At 35.8% G+C, this 20226-nt stretch overlaps 1 protein-coding gene across 1 annotated transcript in view; it reads left to right on the top strand.

The window, feature by feature from the left end:
• The window catches only part of LOC105547421 (xin actin-binding repeat-containing protein 2-like), a gene marked incomplete at its 3' end in the record, with an annotated part of 164132 nt that extends 145099 nt beyond the window's left edge, over window positions 1-19033 (top strand). Inside the window, exons 3-4 of the mRNA XM_011991009.1 lie at window positions 13054-13214; window positions 18899-19033. Of these exons, the coding sequence (XP_011846399.1) occupies window positions 13054-13214; window positions 18899-19033 (296 nt within the window). The remainder of the gene's footprint in view (window positions 1-13053; window positions 13215-18898) is intronic.
• Window positions 19034-20226: the final 1193 nt, after the last annotated feature.

Below are 20226 nucleotides of genomic sequence, written 5' to 3'. Positions count from 1 at the left end.
GCCTGCCAGGAAGATACTTTTCAAAGCTACAAATTATTAAAGCTCCATCTCCATTACATTACCTTGGCATACTTTTGTTCTGTTGAATGCCAACAGCATACTTGAAATTAAACAAAACAGTTCACTACACATGACCTAGCTTCATATGGAATTTTACAAAATCTGTGAAAGAAAGAAGTTGATCATTTTAGGAAAAAGATTTTAATCTCGTATGCACGTGTCATCCCCATCTACCAATGCACTGCTTTGACCCAGAATTAAATCACTTTCTGTGTATTCTGGAGGCCATTATGGTTTTAGGGGTATTAGTGGATATTTTAACCAGTTTCTTAGAGACACGCACGCTTGCTATTAATCATAGACGGAGCCTGCCTACTGTCTCTCCATGGCTGAGGGGTGAGCACATTTGCTTGCTATTTCTCAAGTTCTCTTTCTAGCTAAGACAACCAGAAAGAAGATGAAATTCTCCCCACAAGGGCACAGACCCCTAGTAACTAAACCACACATAGAGGAGGATCTGGAAAGCTGAGAATCACAGGGAAGTTTGGGAAAAGGAAAAGCACAAATGAAGCGGTAGCAATGAAAAGGGGATACATTAGAAAATCAGGGTCAGAAAAAAAAGTTATGTCACAGAGGTAGCAATTCTGTAAGAAAGATAATTATGTATGAAATTTTAGGATTTTCTAAAACAGAGACTTTAGAAATAATAGGATAGCAACTAGTTTAAATAGAATGAGTGCTGAAATTAAATAGAAAGGAGATGCATATTCAAACTGACCAAACAACAATATTTGTAGGGGTTTTCGTCACAATGTTGAGTTTTTCAACACGTGGGTACTTAGCACAGTAACAGTAGAATGAACCATCAATGAAGGATACAGTTTCCTTCTCTTTATCTTTGGTAGGTAACCACCAAGCAGCAGGGACTGAAAGACTGGCCTAGTAATCACCTGGGCTGGTCTGGGTCATGGCCAGTGTTCACCGTGCCAAGCCCATTTCTCAAAGGCCCCATAGGAAATTTTAAAAGTGAGTAACTTTGAATGACGATTTCATGATTTTACCTAAAAAACACAGAGCAGGAAAAAAACATGAGGAACCATTAAGGGGGCGGGGTGGAAAGAGCAAATCTGTCTCTACAGTGTGACGTGCTAGGGTGATTTTCATGAACTTTACATTTTCAGTGGACTTTCACGTTGCTTATTGGTGAAAAATTGGTGGTTCTTGGCCTAGTGCCAAAACCACAGATAAACTAACACTTTACATGTCATATACATTCATAAAACCTATTCTATTTATCTTTTTAGAAATAAGGTCAGATCAATACTGTATTTCTTGAGAATCTTTCTAGTGTTATTCTTTTTTTATCTCTTCAAGTGGAGCATGACTGACTATAATGGTGATTAATTTGTCTCCAGCTCTGACAACCGTGCCTAGCCGATGGTGGATGGGAAGTAGATGTTTAGAGAATGCATGACTAAAGCCCTAAGAGGAAAATGTACCATATACCTGCCAGGTGTGGTGGTTCATGCCTGGAATCTCAGCACTTGGGGAGGCCAAGACAGCCAGATTACTTGAGGCCAGGAGTTTGAGACCAGCCTGGCCAACATGGTGAAACTCTGTGTCTACTAAAACTACAAAAATTAGCCGGGTGTGGTGGCGGGTGTTTGTAATCCCAGCTACTCCGAAGGCTGAGGCAGGAGAATCGCTTGAATCCGGGATGGGATGCAGAGGTTGCAGTGAGCTGAGATCATGCCACTGCACTCCAACCTAGGTGACAGAGTGAGGCTTTGTCAAGAAAGAAAGAGAGAAAAAGAGGGAGGGAGAGGGGAGGGAGGTAGGGAGGGAAGGAAGCAAGAAGGAAGGAAGGAAGGAAGGAAGGAAGGAAGGAAGGAAGGAAGGAAGGAAGGAAGGAAAGAAGGAAGGAAGGGCAGGAATGGTACCATATACCTTCAGTATACAGCTGTGATGAAGATTGAGACAAGGGGACATTTGGATTAAAGTGCGACACCACCTCCCATCCTCTGGAGAATAGTAGATCACTCAAAAATGAGACCAGTGGCCCCTGCTTTGCATTTTCCCTTCCTTAAGTCAAGTTTATTCTCTTCTCTGTTCAGTTGGACCTATCCCTAACCCCTTCTCAAGTTTGATGTCTATAGTGACCAAAGCAATATAGCTGAGGGGTTTGCTTTGATTTCTAATTCTAAACTCAAGCTTGTAAGAATGAAAAAAAGTCACTGATAGCTGTGGATATTCAGCTTATTTGCTTCCCTTTGATTTATCCTTAGATTATGCTGAAGTCAATGTCTAGAAAGGATTTCTGTGCATATATTTAAGAAGCAGAAAACAAGTTTCATTCCCTTAATTAAAAATTTACCTCGAAATAAAAATGTTATATTTTCATGAAAATATATTTACATAAGAGACTGTGTAGAGTTTAAAGTTTAAAGAAATACTTGAAATCAACTCCAGGCTCAGCTACTTACTATACGATATCTTCTGAGTGTTACTTCCTCATCACTAAAATGGGAATAAACCACCCATCATATGTGGTTTTTATGAGAATTAATGGGATAATACATGTAAAATAATTAACACATTATATTCATTAACTGATAGCTATCATTATTATAATGTAATATAAGTCTGAGAGAAATGTCCAACAAGAGACTTATGCTGTAAAAATATGTACCCTCTACAGGCATTTTTAATGATTCTATTTTATTAGACTATTTCAATGAAATTTAAGTCATTTTATTCAATTATTGATTTTTTTAATTGGCCAAATCTCTAAGCTAAACGATTAATTTAAACATGTTTAATAGCAGTATGATTAGATTTTCATATATGCCCAAACTAGCAACATTTTTATACTAATGATTACCTAACTTCTGATTAAATTTTCTTAATTCATAACTGCTGTAGTACTGGAAGTACTTCCCGTGAGATGATATGAGCTGCAAAAGACACAGGACATGTCTATAGAAAAAGAAGTGACAGCATTTATAAATAACAGTCCTATTATTCAGAGAGATTAGAATCTAAATGGACACTTAAACTGAGTCTTATCAGGAAGGCAGACACTTGTTTTTTGAAACATGAAGAGTAACTTCAGAGATGGCTCCATCACATAGTGGTTTGTATATTTATGTGTCTGTGCAATTTGGGGAGCAGGAACTGAAATATGCATTTAAAAGTATCCAGTATGTAGCAATTTGTGACTTGGACAGACATATGTATGTGTACAGTGAATGCTTGTGTCAGTTTCCTGTTGCTGCTGCAAGAAATTACCAAAAAAATGCAACAGATTCCAATAGCACTCATCTATTTTCTTACAGTTCTGAAGGTCTGAAGTCCAAAGTGGGTTTCACTGGGAGAAAAGGAAAGTGTTGGCTGTGCCAACTTTCCTCCAGAAGCTGTAGGGGAGAATCTGCTTCTTTGCCTTTGAAGGAGGGAAGGAGGGAAGGAGGGAAGGAGGGAAGGAAGGGCAGGAATGGTACCATATACCTTCAGTATACAGCTGTGACGAAGATTGAGACAAGGGGACATTTGGATTAAAGTGCGACACCACCTCCCATCCTCTGGAGAATAATAGATCACTCGAAAATGAGACCAGTGGCCCCTGCTTTGCATTTGCCCTTCCTTAAGTCAAGTTTATTCTCTTCTCTGTTCAGTTGGACCTATCCCTAACCCCTTCTCAAGTTTGATGTCTATAGTGACCAAAGCAATATAGCTGAGGGGTTTGCTTTGATTTCTAATTCTAAACTCAAGCTTGTAAGAATGAAAAAAAGTCACTGATAGCTGTGGATATTCAGCTTATTTGCTTCCCTTTGATTTATCCTTAGATTATGCTGAAGTCAATGTCTAGAAAGGATTTCTGTGCATATATTTAAGAAGCAGAAAACAAGTTTCATTCCCTTAATTAAAAATTTACCTCGAAATAAAAATGTTATATTTTCATGAAAATATATTTACATAAGAGACTGTGTAGAGTTTAAAGTTTAAAGAAATACTTGAAATCAACTCCAGGCTCAGCTACTTACTATACGATATCTTCTGAGTGTTACTTCCTCATCACTAAAATGGGAATAAACCACCCATCATATGTGGTTTTTATGAGAATTAATGGGATAATACATGTAAAATAATTAACACATTATATTCATTAACTGATAGCTATCATTATTATAATGTAATATAAGTCTGAGAGAAATGTCCAACAAGAGACTTATGCTGTAAAAATATGTACCCTCTACAGGCATTTTTAATGATTCTATTTTATTAGACTATTTCAATGAAATTTAAGTCATTTTATTCAATTATTGATTTTTTTAATTGGCCAAATCTCTAAGCTAAACGATTAATTTAAACATGTTTAATAGCAGTATGATTAGATTTTCATATATGCCCAAACTAGCAACATTTTTATACTAATGATTACCTAACTTCTGATTAAATTTTCTTAATTCATAACTGCTGTAGTACTGGAAGTACTTCCCGTGAGATGATATGAGCTGCAAAAGACACAGGACATGTCTATAGAAAAAGAAGTGACAGCATTTATAAATAACAGTCCTATTATTCAGAGAGATTAGAATCTAAATGGACACTTAAACTGAGTCTTATCAGGAAGGCGGACACTTGTTTTTTGAAACATGAAGAGTAACTTCAGAGATGGCTCCATCACATAGTGGTTTGTATATTTATGTGTCTGTGCAATTTGGGGAGCAGGAACTGAAATATGCATTTAAAAGTGTCCAGTATGTAGCAATTTGTGACTTGGACAGACATATGTATGTGTACAGTGAATGCTTGTGTCAGTTTCCTGTTGCTGCTGCAAGAAATTACCAAAAAAATGCAACAGATTCCAATAGCACTCATCTATTTTCTTACAGTTCTGAAGGTCTGAAGTCCAAAGTGGGTTTCACTGGGAGAAAAGGAAAGTGTTGGCTGTGCCAACTTTCCTCCAGAAGCTGTAGGGGAGAATCTGCTTCTTTGCCTTTCCCAACTTCCAGAAGCTGCCTGTATTCCTTGATTTGTGGACCTTATTCCCATCTTCAAAGCCAGCAGTGTAGAATCTTCAATCTCTTTTCTCTCCCATTTCTGTCATCACATCTCCTGTCTTAATGCTCCTGACTCCCTCTTTCACTTATGAGGACCCTTGTGATTACATTGAACCCACTTGGTTAACCTGGGATAATCTTCCCATCTCAAAATCCTTAACTTCATTATATCTGCAAAATCTCTTTTGCCATGTAAGGTTACATATTCATAGATCCTGGAGATTAGGATGTGAACATCTTTGGGGGACCAATGTTCTGTCTCCTACAATGCTAAATTTTGTCTTCTTCCTCTAACAGGCAACTGGATTTAAAGAATCACTTCCAGTATCTGGTGAACCAGGAGAATACTAGCTAGGACAGACTTAGTAAGAAAGCAAGAACTAATCCTTTTTATTACCATGAGAGATCTTCTTTTGTTAATGTATAAAGCCCAAATAATCACATAAATGGATGGATTTTTGGGAAGGTGACAAGTACACATACAATAACACAATGCATTTTGGGGGAATAGGATCACAGGGAGGTTAGTTTGAGAAATGGAATCTGAGTCACTGTGTTTATTTGCTGGAAAAAATGCTACAAGATGGTTTTTGTGCTTACTTCCACTCATTTTTATTCCCTCGCCCTTCTTCTCCATGTTTTTTTAAGAACTCTGAATTAATACAGGACTGTGCTGTACACTTGCTTTCATTTTATTCTCCATCTATTTCTTGGTTTTATAATATTCAAATGAGGATAAGAATATATAAAACTCAAATTGATTACAAATTTTACTTGGCAATAGCATTCTGAATGCTTAAAAGAGATGAATTTTATTATTAGCTGAGGGATTTGCAAATATTAAGAATTATAGAAAAATTTATTCATGCTAATGGCTCTCAGCCTATGATATGTGTATTGGTATGATACCCTGCACACAAATTCAAGCAGGGTTATAGATCATGTATTTAGGTTTGACAGAATTTATCACTCTCCCAATGTAGTTCTAAATCAATTTGTTTTCAAGAACTAAACAGTTGACTTCTTTATAAATGAGCATCCAGAATAAAGTAGCAAAGCTATTGATGTGTCACCTGAAATGTGCTTGCCTTCTTGAAGCTGGTATCTATGATCACTTCAGCTTTGCAGGCTTCCATGGGGCTCACCAGCAAACTTTGCCTGGTTCTTAGGTGGGATTACATTGATTTTAGCATATTTCAAAGAAAAAATAATACATTCTGTTTTTTCTGCTAAATAGTTTGGATTATTGTTAACCTTAGAATTTCTTTTGTGTCACAATAATACACTGGACTAGCCATCTGGGAATATTATGGATATTTTTATTTTATGTGTGGTATGAGTCTGTTCCTAACAGAAAAAGGCATCTCTTTGTTGTTTGACTTTTCCTTCATTTGCTTACTGAGCATGGTGATTTTGTTTGTTGTTGAACACCTGTCCTTCTTAATAGGTAGCATAGGTAGCATCAGAATTGGAGTTGTCACAGAGCCTGGGGCCGGATTGCTGAGCTTCCCTTCCCAGCTCCGAAACTCACCAGCTATCTGAACTGGCGCAGGTTTTAGAAACTGTTTCCTTATCTGTAAAATAGAGATAAAAAATAAAATAGCCTCTATCTCCTAGTATGATTGAGAGTATTAAATGGATTCATATTCTGACACATAGAAAGCACTTTATAAATATTTGCTATGAAGTTTTCACTTGTAAATCATTCTTTGAAGTTCTTTATCCATTATTCAATATTAGCATTTTTTTCTGGCCCGTCAGTGTTCTTTAATGAAAATAAATATGTGTATTTATTAAAATTATCCTTTTCTAATTTTTATTTTCTCTTATAAATTTTGCTGAAAATATTTTTTACTTTGAATTTTTATGCTTATAAAGTCCAGTTGAAACCATTTTATGAACTACTTGTATTTCTCTAAAGATTCATAATTTTAAAAAATATTTAACTCTTTAGCCATCTGGTATTTCACTTGCAATATGCTGTGAGGTGGGGATCTCTTAATATTTTCCTCAAATCATTACCCAGTTTTTCCCAGCACAATTTGTTGAGAGTGCTGCAGTTTCATCCCCTTTCTGCATCTTTCTCTCTAACACATATTCACATGGCCAACTCCCTCAGGATTCAGTACAGATGTTCTACTTTTCAGATGCCTTCCCTGACGCCTGCCTCACTAACATAGCCAGGTGGATTATGTCCCTGCTGTAGGCTTCCAACTCAGCTGGAACAAACCCATTACACACTGGCTATAATACCCTGTCTCTCCAACTATACTGAAAGCCCTGAAAGATAGTGAAAGTATCAACTATACTGAAAGCCCTGAAAGATAGTGAAAGTATCTCATGCTTTTTGTAGAGTATCAATATTTGTTTAGTGAGAATGAATATAAATAAACCTTATCAATTATATAATTAATTATATAAACCTTGTCAATTATATAATTATGTAACCAATTATATAATTCAAAATCATTTATTTCTGAGCTTTCATCTGGCAATATGTAGAAAGATATGGTAAAGTCACCCGCAGCTATTATTTTCCCATAAAGGTTTCCTTTTCCTTGTTACTAATGGCCTTTTACTGTTGCTGTACTGTGCTAATTAGCACGTAGTGGTCCACAGTTATTCCAGCTTCATAGTGGGATGGTATCTTTTAGCTGTGGAATGGTCCTTTATCTCATTTAATATATGAATAATTTGTTTTTAAGGATACTTTGTGTGAAGATAGCATAGTAATGATGACTTTTCTTCATTTATATTTGCCTGGTAATTTATTGTTCAATATATTTTTTAAATTGTATGGTTTGTTTTGCATCTATTTATTGCACATGGTACATCGTTAGGCTGTTTGTTTTCATCCTTCGATGTGAAATTTGACCTCTGAATATTTCTATGATTAATACTTTTAGTTATAAATAAATAAATACAACTATTTTTACGTCTACCTTATTATATTTTGAGGGCCTTCGTTTTCCTTTGGGCTGCCTTTGTTATTATATGGTCTGTTTTTGACTTTTTGTTGTCTTCTCACATGGTTATCAACTTGGACCCATGTAGACCCTGGTTCACAAAACTAAAATTTCAGTAACCAGTAACTGGTTCTGTAATTCCCTTTAGTGTTCGGCATTGTAAAGGAAATATCTAAGGATATCTGAATTTTGTTTCTTTATTACAGATACTCTTCACGTATCTGGATAACTATAGAATTTTTCTTTTTCCATGAACTTAAAATGTTCACCAGGATTTGCCAATATGTTGGTATGTTTAAGTTAACTTTATTCCTGGCTTGTGGTAAATATTTTCAATCTATGCCCAAATTTCATTTTTGGCAATTTTTTTTCTTCTAGTATATCTTATTTCTTCTACCTACTTCCCCATCCTCACATTGAAATGCCTGTAGTATGGATTTTCCTCTGTTTTCCATCTTTGCCATATTTCATATTGCTGCTAATATGCTATTGATTTTCTTTTCTGTAGCATATATTATCCTATTTACTGCCTTCAATGTGTATTTTAATTTTTCAAAATGCTTGAATATCTTTAGTTCTTTTCTCATCTTTGGCAAATGTCTTGTCTTCTGATTTCACGTTGGCCAAGTCTCTGCTAAAAATCAGACATGGTTCATATCATATCAGCCTCACAACCTAGACACTATCAAGTAGTCTCTGAAAGAAATAAGGAGTTCAAAGTGCTTTCCATTTTATTCTGCAGACTTTTGCATTGTCCACAATGGGAAGGCAGAAGGGAAAATAAATGAGATGACTCGCACAAATTTAAGCAATGTGTTAGCCACTTTTGAAGCACCTAGTATTAATATATCTCTCATCTATATTGTCAATTGTATTGTTACACAGTCATCTTTTCCATACGACTCTCCACAACTACAATTTAAGAATGTATCTCTCATATTTTGAAAGTAATAGGAAATATTTACATTTATCTGGCTTTAGAAATAAGATTGTGACAAAGATTGTGTCAAATAAGATTGTGACAATCACAAAATAAGATTGTGAACCCAGACACAGTAGGTGTCTTCTGCATAGTTTTTTTTCAGGATCTGACAGTATTTTTGAGCAACACATTGACCCTAGCTCTATGTATCAAACCATTGACCTTTATTTCCAAATTGTAACTCTACGAAAATTTTAGGATCATATTTATAACTTATTTCAGATTGTTGGATGATTGCTTAATAGGAAATGAGGTTAGATTTTTCACTTCTTAATGTTGTAAAAACATATCATTTTTATAAATCACTGACTTGCAAATTTGAAATTTCCTGTACAGCTAGTTTAGGATGGTTCATAACAAATCTATCAATGATCCTTTTGAAATAATTCTATATATTAATCTGTGCATATCCATAAGAATTCTTTCTCTGATTATATAAATTATAAAAGTAGGAGAAAATTCTAGAATTTATATTACATTGACTATTCCTCACTGTTTTCTGTCTCTGACATCTTACCAACTTCAAGGAAACACAGAGGGGTCGCTATTCAATCCTTTTGTTACAGACTGCAGACATGTGACATGTGAATAATCGTTCAAGAAAGGAAGAGTGTTCTGGCTTATAAATATTGTACCATTGTGTGTTTTTTAAATGTTTTAAACATAGACTCTCCATTGAAAGTAAAATTCAGAAAGGCATAATGAATTTCTGTAACCTGGTCAAATTTTATTAATAGATTTAGTTTGTTTTTAAAAACTGCAGAAGAAAAGCATATGTTTGGTGGTTGAGAAAAAATATCTCTAGTCACACAATTTCTCATGATTTAAGAATGTAGAAATGGGCATAAGTTGGATCTATCTATAGTACATGACTTTTTATATTATATCAAAATTAAAATGTAAATCTTTTTTCTAAGAACCTCAAAACTCTTATAAAAGACATTATTATCCTTGTTATCTAATAGTTGCCATGATAATAGATTGTATTTATTTTGTTTTATTTTCTTTCAAAGTGCTTCTCTATATGTTTTTTCTGCTTTGTGGGATGTGTTTTACTACACAAAGAATGAATGTTTTGAATGGATTATAAATTATTTTCTTATATGTGAATAAATGCATGCTTTCTATGTTTAGTGTGCAATGAATTCTAAGCCCAGCTATACCATTAACTCGAGATTTGGGAGAATTCACTGAACTTCTTCGGATTTTGGATTACTCATCTGTACAATAAATTACCTCTAATCCTCAGAGACAGAAACTCCAACAAAATGATTTTGTGATATTAATATTTATAATGCTTTCTAACAGAAATAGTCATTTGAAAATTTAATTTTTCCCTTCCTCCTTTACACAGAGTACTTTAGCCTTTTATTTTGTTCCTTTCTTGTCCGACTTGCACGCTTAATGGTTTTATCATTCCCTATTTTTCCACAAGTGTTGTATGACAATAAGCATCTTTATTTGTTCCTCTAACTTTCTTTTTTCTTTAAATAATACCGTCAGCTCATTTATACTGCTCTCCAAACTCAATTGCTTCTAAGACATGTGGAATTGAGTACTATGAGGCCAGGCACCTCATGTTCATCTCTTCTATCCCCCACATCCCTAAAGAAGGGGCTGACTTACGTACCCTAAAAATTTACATCAGGTGTTATCAGCTGCAGGCGCACTGCATTATAGTAGACTGGGCAGGAAGTATCACCTCATTTTTCATATGAATAAATTGATAGATATTGACTTAGAAGGTTAGGAAATAATGTGGATACAGCCTATTGGTTCAAGGTAATTTTTCTAATCTGAGACCCTATCTGAGTATGCAGTCACTGATAGGCTGATAAGGGAAAAGCAGGGCGGCGGTGGGAGTAGTGACAGAGAGAGAGAAAAAAAGAATGAAAGTCTTTTCTATGATCATCCAAAAAGGCCATGAGCAATGGAATCCAAATATCTCAATACTCAGCCCACTGATTTCTTTTTGACAAATAATGTTGGGCATTTTGTCATTAAAAAAATGATAAAAATCAAATATTTGAAAGCTAAATACTATTTGTAAATTTTAGCCAAAAAAAAAGCCTGAACTTCTATTAAGATTATCAAAAGAATGGCATCTTTTATGGATAACACACAAAATAAAATTTATATTTTAATGTGGAAGAACTTTAGGGTGTTATGTTCAATAAAATCTATATGACATTCATTCACATCAAAGTAAGAACAGCACAGTTGAATGTAAACTGAATTCATCTGTGCAGATAGATAATCCACAGAGAAAAATAAAGAGCTTTTCCTCGGCATGTGAAAGACTTTCAGTGATTTGTTGGAATCTCTTTTTATCAGAATCAAGTGGAGGAGTCTTTTGTATGGCTATGAGGTTTTGGATGACAGGTGAATTTCAAAGATAACTGGCATTTGTTGTAAATATAATCAGTGTTGTACAATCAGCATTCATATAATACAATGTCTTATTCCTTTATGCTTTGTATCTTTTTGGTAGCATGTTAAGTATTTTTACTATTTTAGTTACAATATATGAAAGTGTTTACTGAATAAGAAGTCTCTATGGAAAACCAAATACTCTAGGAAGGTGTCAAAATGAAAATGATTTTTAATTTTTTCTAGGCCACAGAAGTTGTTCTCAACTGCTATTGTGTACATAAATCTTAAAGACGCTAATAGAAAAAGCAAGCAATTCAATAAGATGGTTCAACGTGAGGACTGAGAGTTGAGGGAGGAGAGAGGAAGAACGGGGCAGGGAGGGAACAGCTTGGCTGTCTTTTACTAGAGGTTATTTGGGCCTTGGTTGATAGTGATTAAATTATAACAACCCAAATAAAAAGTACTACAAAGAGCCCTACCCCATAAGCCCCAGAAACTACCAGCCCTAAGAGTGAAGGCAGGAGATGCATAAATGAGTGATGCATATACATAAACTCATATACAAAAGCACATATATACATACCTATGTCATACCCTTGAAATGATTTTGGAATCAAAACCATCTAAGAGTGAATAGTAAACCATCAAGCAGACGGATGACAACAAAAATCACTAGATTAAATAAGAAAAACTAGTTTTGAGATCAGTTCTGGCATACATAAGCTAAATAGCCTTGGAGAATCACAGAACAATGGAGGGTCTTTATGTTCCTTTCACATAAGGAAACAGTCAGGCATATGTTTTCTTCTGCCTAAAAGGAGTTGATTAGATTGGGTTAGGTTCGATGATCTCTAAGATCATTCTGTTTCTAACAACTGCTATTCTGTGATTGTGCAATCAGTCTTTTACACTGTTTCCAGATAAATAATTCCTCCTACCCTGCATTTTTGCCAAGTAGATGGCTTCATGGGTAAATATCAGGCTCTCGGAAATGGGTGCCTGACAAAGCTGTTTCTAGTGATACTATTTCTTCTTTCTTATGTAATACATTCCCCATATGAAGAAAAGAAAAAAAAATCCACAGCCTATAATATTAACAGTATTTGCATATTTTAACTGGACGTATCTCCTTAAAGGTTGAGGGGTGAGGAGAGAAGAAAGGAGCAACTGTCAGACTTGTTAAAGATTTTGTCAAACCATATTCAAATCTGCCACTTATTAAAGGTGTGATCCTTGGAAAGTTTTTTAATAGCCGTGACTCTCCATTTTCTTATATAAATTTTTAGAAAATAATATTACCTACCTCACAAGATTGTTAGCAAAGTAAATTTGAAAATGCACATAGAATTTAGCATAAATTCAAAACATAGTTCTTGAGGAATGTTAATTGTTATTATATATCTGTTACTAAATATTTCTCATCACAATAATTGCAAGAGTAGGAGGGGGGATAAATTTTTGCTGTTTACCTAACTTTATGCTGTTATACACGCATTTCGTAACTTTGCTTGAAAGCTTGAAGGAGATGACTATGAGACATTGAAAATATTGTGAAATGCTACAGTCCATTTTATGAGCTCAAATGTTTTAAATGTTTCACCATTTACAAGGTGATGTTGTTTTCTTCTTAAAGCTTAACACACATATCTAAGCACGCTCCATTTGCTTTCAGCGATTGCTGGCCCTAATAAGCCTGAGAGTGGATTTGCAGAAGACAGTGCCGCTCTGGGCGAGGTTGTGTCAGACCTCCACGAAGTGGTCTCCCTGAAGGAGCGGATGGCAAGGTACCAGGCAGCCGTTTCCAGGGGTGACTGCCGCAGCTTCTCTGCTAATGTAAGCTGCTTCTAATGGTTTTGCATTAGGCAATGTGCTTACTGTCTGTCCCAATTCCCTCTTTATATTTGAAATGTAAGAATACTACTGGACAGGGAGCTAAAGTAGAAAGAGTACAAAAATAGTGTGTGAAATCAATCCAGACTATCTGAATTTAAGTTTCAACTGTGCTACTTATTACTTGCGTGAATTTGACCTTTTTTTAATTTTTTTGAGATGGAGTCTTGCTCTGTCATCCAGGCTGGAGTGCAATGGCTCGGCTCACTGCACCCTCCACCTCCTGGATTCAAGTGGTTCTCTTGCCTCAGCCTCCCGAGTAACTGGGATTGCAGGAGCATGCCACCGTACTCAGCTTTCTATTTTTAGTAGAGACGGGGTTTCACGATGTTAGCCAGGATGGTCTTGATCTCTTGACCTCATGATCCTCCCGCGTCAGCCTCCCAAAGTGCTGGGATTACAGGCGTGAGCCACTGCACCCGGCCTTGAACTACTGTCTTAACTTCTCTCTGAGCTTCAGTTTCCTTGGCTGAAAAATGGGGATCATCATTTACCACACAGAGTCTTGGTGAGGAATCAGAGAGACAATTTACATGAAAGCCATAAGGCACTATATACATCTGTTATTATTATCATCATTATCACTTAACCTGTAGATATTCTCCTCAGGAAGGTTGGGAATTAATTTCAAATTTTAATAATGTGGGTTTGCATGTCACCTTCCTTGGTCTCATATATGGTTCATTGAAATTCACTGGCAGTATAATTTCTTTGGCTTTTCTCGTGTCTCTGTATGTACTAAATCCATTAGGAAAGGTTTAATCAACATAAAAATGAGAGAGATTAGCAATGTAGACACTCTGCTAAACCAATTATGATTATAGGAAACTGCAGGATTCAGTAAGATCACTAATATTTAGAGCCAATGCATTATAAAGTCATATTCAAAAGAATTTTTGGGTTCTGTATTCTGTGGCCTTCAACTTAATGGAATATAAGAAAGTTCTTTTATAATTATAATCTCCACATTAGCCTAGTTGTGTATGTGTGTGTGTGAGAGAGAGAGAGAGACAGAGAGAGAGAGAGAGAGAGAGAGAGAAGCCAAAAAAAAGGTAGTGTATTAAAATAGCTACACTTAACATGCTTCTTTACAAATTATTTAGAGACAAGGCTGATTGTGCCAAATTCATTTAAAAAATGCAATTCTAGATGACATTTAAGTTTTCACATAGTCATTAAAATACATTTTAGACACAGCTTAGATTTGGAATGAATGTGCAGAAGTGACAGAAGTATCTAGATCACTTCCAAAATAAACAGTGGCACTACAGTACCTCCTGCCAGTCTTCTTCGATGGCACCCCCTGCTGGATCATTGAGGAACTTATTCGTGTTCTAAATTAGAGAAATGATTCATGAGGAAACAGTTGATTTTGAAAATGCCTAGTTAAAGACTGGTTATTTAGTAAACAATATTTGATTTAGGAAGATTGATCTTGCCAGTTACTATGAGAATATACATTTAAAAAGTGGTATCAGGGCATGATATATATTTATAATGTGTTTAAAAAGGGACTGTTTATATTGGACGCATAAGGAAACTAAATGATCCCATTACTTAATACAAAAGCAAAAACTTTAGGGCTAATCTGAAAACGTCTACATATAAAGAATTTAGTAATCCTCTCTTCCCTGCACACTTTATAGACAAGAAAACCAAGAGAAAGTTACTTATAGGAGATTATAAAATTAGGTAGTGAGGAGGCCAAGCTAGATTCCTAGTCTCTTGACTCTTGTACACTTCTAACTGAATTCAACTTCCTCCACTTTCCTAAATGAGAAAGTATTTTTGGCCCCCTAAATAAATATTATACTATATGGTTTGACCCTAAGCGAATACTGTGAGAAAGAAGAGCACATACATTATCTCAGCGGAATCCTGGTAAATATCTAAAGCAAAGCAAAATAATTATTTATTTAATCATGTGCATGAAATGCTTGTTCAAGCCACCCCCAACACACCAAAAATATCATGGAAACTGCCTGTGACTACATCTGTATCTCCACAATTAGCCCAAAATTTTAAGTGCAAAATCTGGAAGTCACAGAATCAGACCCAAACTGAATCTACTATATTTCAATCATATTTACACATGTAAAGGCAATCTATTTTTCCTTGTCTTAGACTCAATCAGATGGCATTTGGTTGTATCTAAATGAAAGTTATGCCTGTGAAACAGTGGTGGTCTGTAGAAGCCCCCTAAAAGAGAGGGAAAAGTAACACTTGTCGTACAATGAATTAAAATGCCAGATTCATTTTCAAGTCTGTGCAATTTTATTCCCTTTACCTTTTTTAACACTTACAATAAATCTGTGAGAAAAATATTTCTAGGCCCAGTTTATAAGAAAGAAACCCGAGTTCAGGAGCTGTAGCCCAAGATTTTAATTGTCAGGGCTGGAATTAGAAGCACTATCTGTCCAACTCCCAAAATTATATTATTTCTTTTATACCCTATAAACCAATAGCCGTTTTTGTAAAAAGAACTTGAGGACGGTGTAATGTATTTACCTAAATTTAACTGTTAAGTGTTCAAATTAACATATTATTATCAGCATACCCATTAGATTCCAAACCTTATTGCTGAGCCAAATAATAAGAAACACAGAATAATAGTAAACATAAAAAGTTTCAACACAAAGCAATTTCAGTTATGTGGTCAATGATGACATTCATTAGTTGGGACATTTAGAGCATGACACTAAATAATGCAAGGAAATAATGCAAGAAATAAATTTCACAGGAAAGGTCCCCAACTGAGCAAGGAAGCATTACTCCCGGTTATGGCCACAGACTGCTTCTTGGGCAAGTCCTGCCATCTCTCGTGTGTAAACTTTCATCTAAACGCTGAGTGGAACACGGAAGCCTTAGCATCACCACTGAACCGTATTTCAGAAGATTTGTCTCACTTGGGTGAATGAGCAGCTGCAGTAGCGTAATGATAGTACCAGGGGTAGTAGGGATGGTATTAGTGCTACTATTAAAAATAATCTGTAGTGGCTCTTGCCTGTAATCCTAGCATTTTGGGAGGCCAAGGTGGGTGGATCACCTGAGGTCAGCAGTTCAAGACCAGCCTGGCCAACATGAAGAAACCCCATCTCTACTAAAATACAAAAAAAAAAAAAAAAATAGCCAAGCATGATGGCAGGTGCCAGTAATCCCAGCTACTAGGGAGGCTGAGACGGGAGAATCGCTTGAACCCAGGAGAGGGTGGTTGCAGTTAGCCGAGATCGTGCCACTGCACTCCAGCCTGGACTGCTGAGTGAGAAGACTCCATCTCCAAAAAAAAAAAAAAAAAAAAGAAAAATCAACTGTATGAATTTTTCCTTGTGTAATATAGTCTGTTTCTAAAGTGCAGTGCTAAAGGAAAGTAATGGGTGTATTTGTTTTGTTTTGTTTTTTTGAGACAGAGTCTTGCTCTGTTGCCCAGGCTGGAGTGCAGTGGCACAATCTCGGCTCATTGCAACCTCTGCCTCCTAGATTCAGGCAATTCTCCTGCCTCAGCCTCCCAAGTAGCTGGAATTACAGGCATGTGCCACCATGCCCGGCTAATTTTTGTACTTTTTTAGTAGAGATGGAGTTTCCCACATGTTGACCAGCCTTGTCTCAAACTCCTGACCTTGTGATCCGCCCACTTTGGCCTCCCAAAGTACTAGGATTACAGGTGTGAGACACCGCACCAGGCTGCTATATCTGTTTTTTAATCCATTTTATAGATGAGAGGCAACCTGTCCAGCATAAGAATTGATCTTTTTGTGAAAATGCACTTACCAGGAGAGCATCCAGTTGTAAGCATAATACTAAGGCTTGCCAGATTAATTTGCACATGATTGGGACATCGTAATAGTTGTTTGAAACAGCAAGGTTCTTCTTAATAATTACCTTAATGTCTATAATTTAATACTTATATATTATCTATATATAATTTATCCAGGAAAGCCACTTATATAAATTAAATGGCAGAAGGGGTAAAATAAATATTGTGGCCTTAATTCATCCTTCCCGCTTCTCTCTGTATCTTAAATTTCAAAAGGGGTGCTGTACATTTTTATGACCTTAACATACATCAACTAGAAGTAATTGATTAGGATTTACATTTGAAGTTTGTTGGAAAATTTGATACAATATATACCTAGTTCATAGAAGAGTACAATCGTCTCTTCTCAAAGGGCCAGCAGGCATATTCTGAAATATTTGATAGTCCACATAAATGAGGAAACATTATTAACTTAGTAAAGCAACCACTTGAGTATTTGCTAGTAATTTAGATAATCCTGAATATTCGTTTATAATATTCTGGAGTACGGGAAACCCAAACCTCTAGATAGGCACTGCGTTTTTAATATCTATTTGAAAAACTACTTATTTGGGTAAATATCCAGGACCCCAAAGTCCCCAGTCCTCGGTATGGAAACCTCTCAGCTCCTGGGCCCTCAGTTACTTTCGACATCTTAAGGCATTGAGGGTTATGTCAGGACTGGGTCAGACCTCAGGAGACCTGCTCTTACTTGAAGTGTTGCCAAGTCTTCCAGTTGCAAGGAGACCTAGAATCTTCCTGGAGGAGGGAAGGCTGGCATGGGGCCTGTTTGCTTGAGAGTTATCCCATCTGGGCTTGACTGCCTGCTGGGCTCTGGAGTGTGCTGAATCATCAAAACCAATGCGCCTGAGCTACTTCTGCACTTCCTGAAGGGGCATAGGTCTTACAGGACTACTAAGGTGCTTTTCAAATTGCTTCCAATGATACCTATCGAAATTAGTTTTTTCATTTGTGAAATGACAGTGGTAGACTAGAACGCTTCTAATGTGAAAGTCCCCTGATTCTGACATGCCAGTGCTCAGAGCTGATGCCTGGGGTGTGCTAATCCTGGAGTAGTATAACTGCTGGTTTTCTGCCTATTCTTTGAGGCCAGTGATGAAGACAGACAGATATGGATTGAAATTCCAGTGCCAGCACTTCTGTTCTAGCTGTGAGAACGTAATAAGCTGTCTTACTTCTCTAAGTCTCAATTTCCTTATTTTAAAATGTGGGTAATAGGTGTCCATATCTCACAGAATATGGAGAAGCATTAAATGACAAAATATGTCATTTAATACATACAAAATCACTTAAGTAGTCTCATTACTCATATTAATATTTTTACATAAGGAATATTCTGAGGCTATTTTGTTCATCCTTAATAATTTAAAAAATTTGGAGTAAAAATGATTTTAAAATTATTCTTAATAATGTGTTCCCTATATAGATGTTTGGGATTTTAATGACAACTTCATTGTGGGTTCAAATTGAGTCCATTATTCTAATATCCACTAGTCTGTATATTACAGGAGAAATACTGTGCAATCTAATAGGTCTTATCTGCAGACATCAAAATTTATCTGAGATTAGGAGAATTAACTCAATACTTTGAAGATTCTTCTGACTTTATATCAAAAGACTGATAAATGAGAAAACAACCCAGAAAGAATATGTTTATTAAGCTTTTGTTAAAGGCATACTGAAATAATGGTGTATGTGAATATCTTTTTAAGATACTGCCTATCAATAAATGTCAACTATTTTAAAAATAGCTTGAGAATCCCATCCTGCACAGCTGTAAAGCTGAATTTTCCTTTTTCTTAAATCATCCTAGATGATGGAAGAATCAGAAATGTGCACAGTGCCTGGTGGTTTGGCCAAGGTGAAGAAACAATTTGAGGATGAAATTACTTCTTCCCATAATACCTTTGCTCAATACCAATATCAACATCAGAACAGATCTGAGCAGGTAATACTACTACTGGTGATGTGTAAATCAGGCATGGTTGAAATGCTCTCATTTTGGTGCCAATGTAGAAATCTCCTTTCTTTAGTGTTACATTTATTTTCATTGCTCATTAACAAACACTGTAACTTTGAAATGTTTTAGAAAATCATCTTTAAGACATACATATGTATTTATTTACTTTCTTGAAGCATTTTTGCCAAATTTCTAGAGATCATGCTGGAATATTCTACCTCTCATCTTCTAATGTTTCAGACATTAATGAAAATTAAATAGTCTAGGTTAATCAACAGGTAAATTGAACTGTTAAGAGCAATGTTTATACTGAGTCTCTGCTTCTAGGTTATAATTCGTAATAAACTAGCTGCTGGTTGCTTGCACAGATTAAGTTGGAAGCATTATTCAGCTGTTTATTGTGGTGGGGAGTTTTCTGTTTTCTTTAAAATCCTCAAACACTGAATAGTAGAGCCCAGATGTTACATAAAACCACATAATCTGACCTCTAAATGTTATCTTATATAAATTTTTTTCCCATTTCATTGATTTCATTATTTCATTATTATATATTACAAAATACTGTCATGAGATTTAATGATTTTTGAATGTGAGAATCTTAGTAATAAACCTCATCAGACTTGAAAATTTTTAATAGTAGTTACACTGTAAACAGCTATACGTAGGCCCATGTTTTCCATGAGGAAGGAGACAACTGAGGTAATTCTTAAATTTTGTAGTGAGAAATGAAGTGGATGTATTTTTTTTTAATCCGCAGGACATATAGAGTTGCCTAAATTTTTTGTTTTGTTTTGTTTGTTTTTTTGTCATGCTACTGGTTTTTTTTGTTTGTTTGTTTGTTTTTATACTTTAAGTTCTAGGGTACATGTGCATAACGTGCAGGTTTGTTACATATGTATACTTGTGCCATGTTGGTGTGCTACACCCACCAACTCATCAGCACCCATCAACTCATCATTTACATCAGGTATAACTCCCAGTGCAATCCCTCCCCCCTCCCCACTCCCCATAATAGGCCGCGGTGTGTGATGTTCCCCTTCCCGAGTCCAAGTGATCCCATTGTTCAGTTCCCACCTATGAGTGAGAACATACGGTGTTTGGTTTTCTGTTCTTGTGATAGTTTGCTGAGAATGATGATTTCCAGCTGCATCCATGTCCCTACAAAGGACACAAACTCATCC

The sequence above is a fragment of the Mandrillus leucophaeus genome, unplaced genomic scaffold, assembly GCF_000951045.1.
Source record: "Mandrillus leucophaeus isolate KB7577 unplaced genomic scaffold, Mleu.le_1.0 Scaffold389, whole genome shotgun sequence".
Lineage (NCBI taxonomy): Eukaryota > Metazoa > Chordata > Mammalia > Primates > Cercopithecidae > Mandrillus > Mandrillus leucophaeus.
This window is presented reverse-complemented; position numbering and strand designations above follow the sequence as displayed.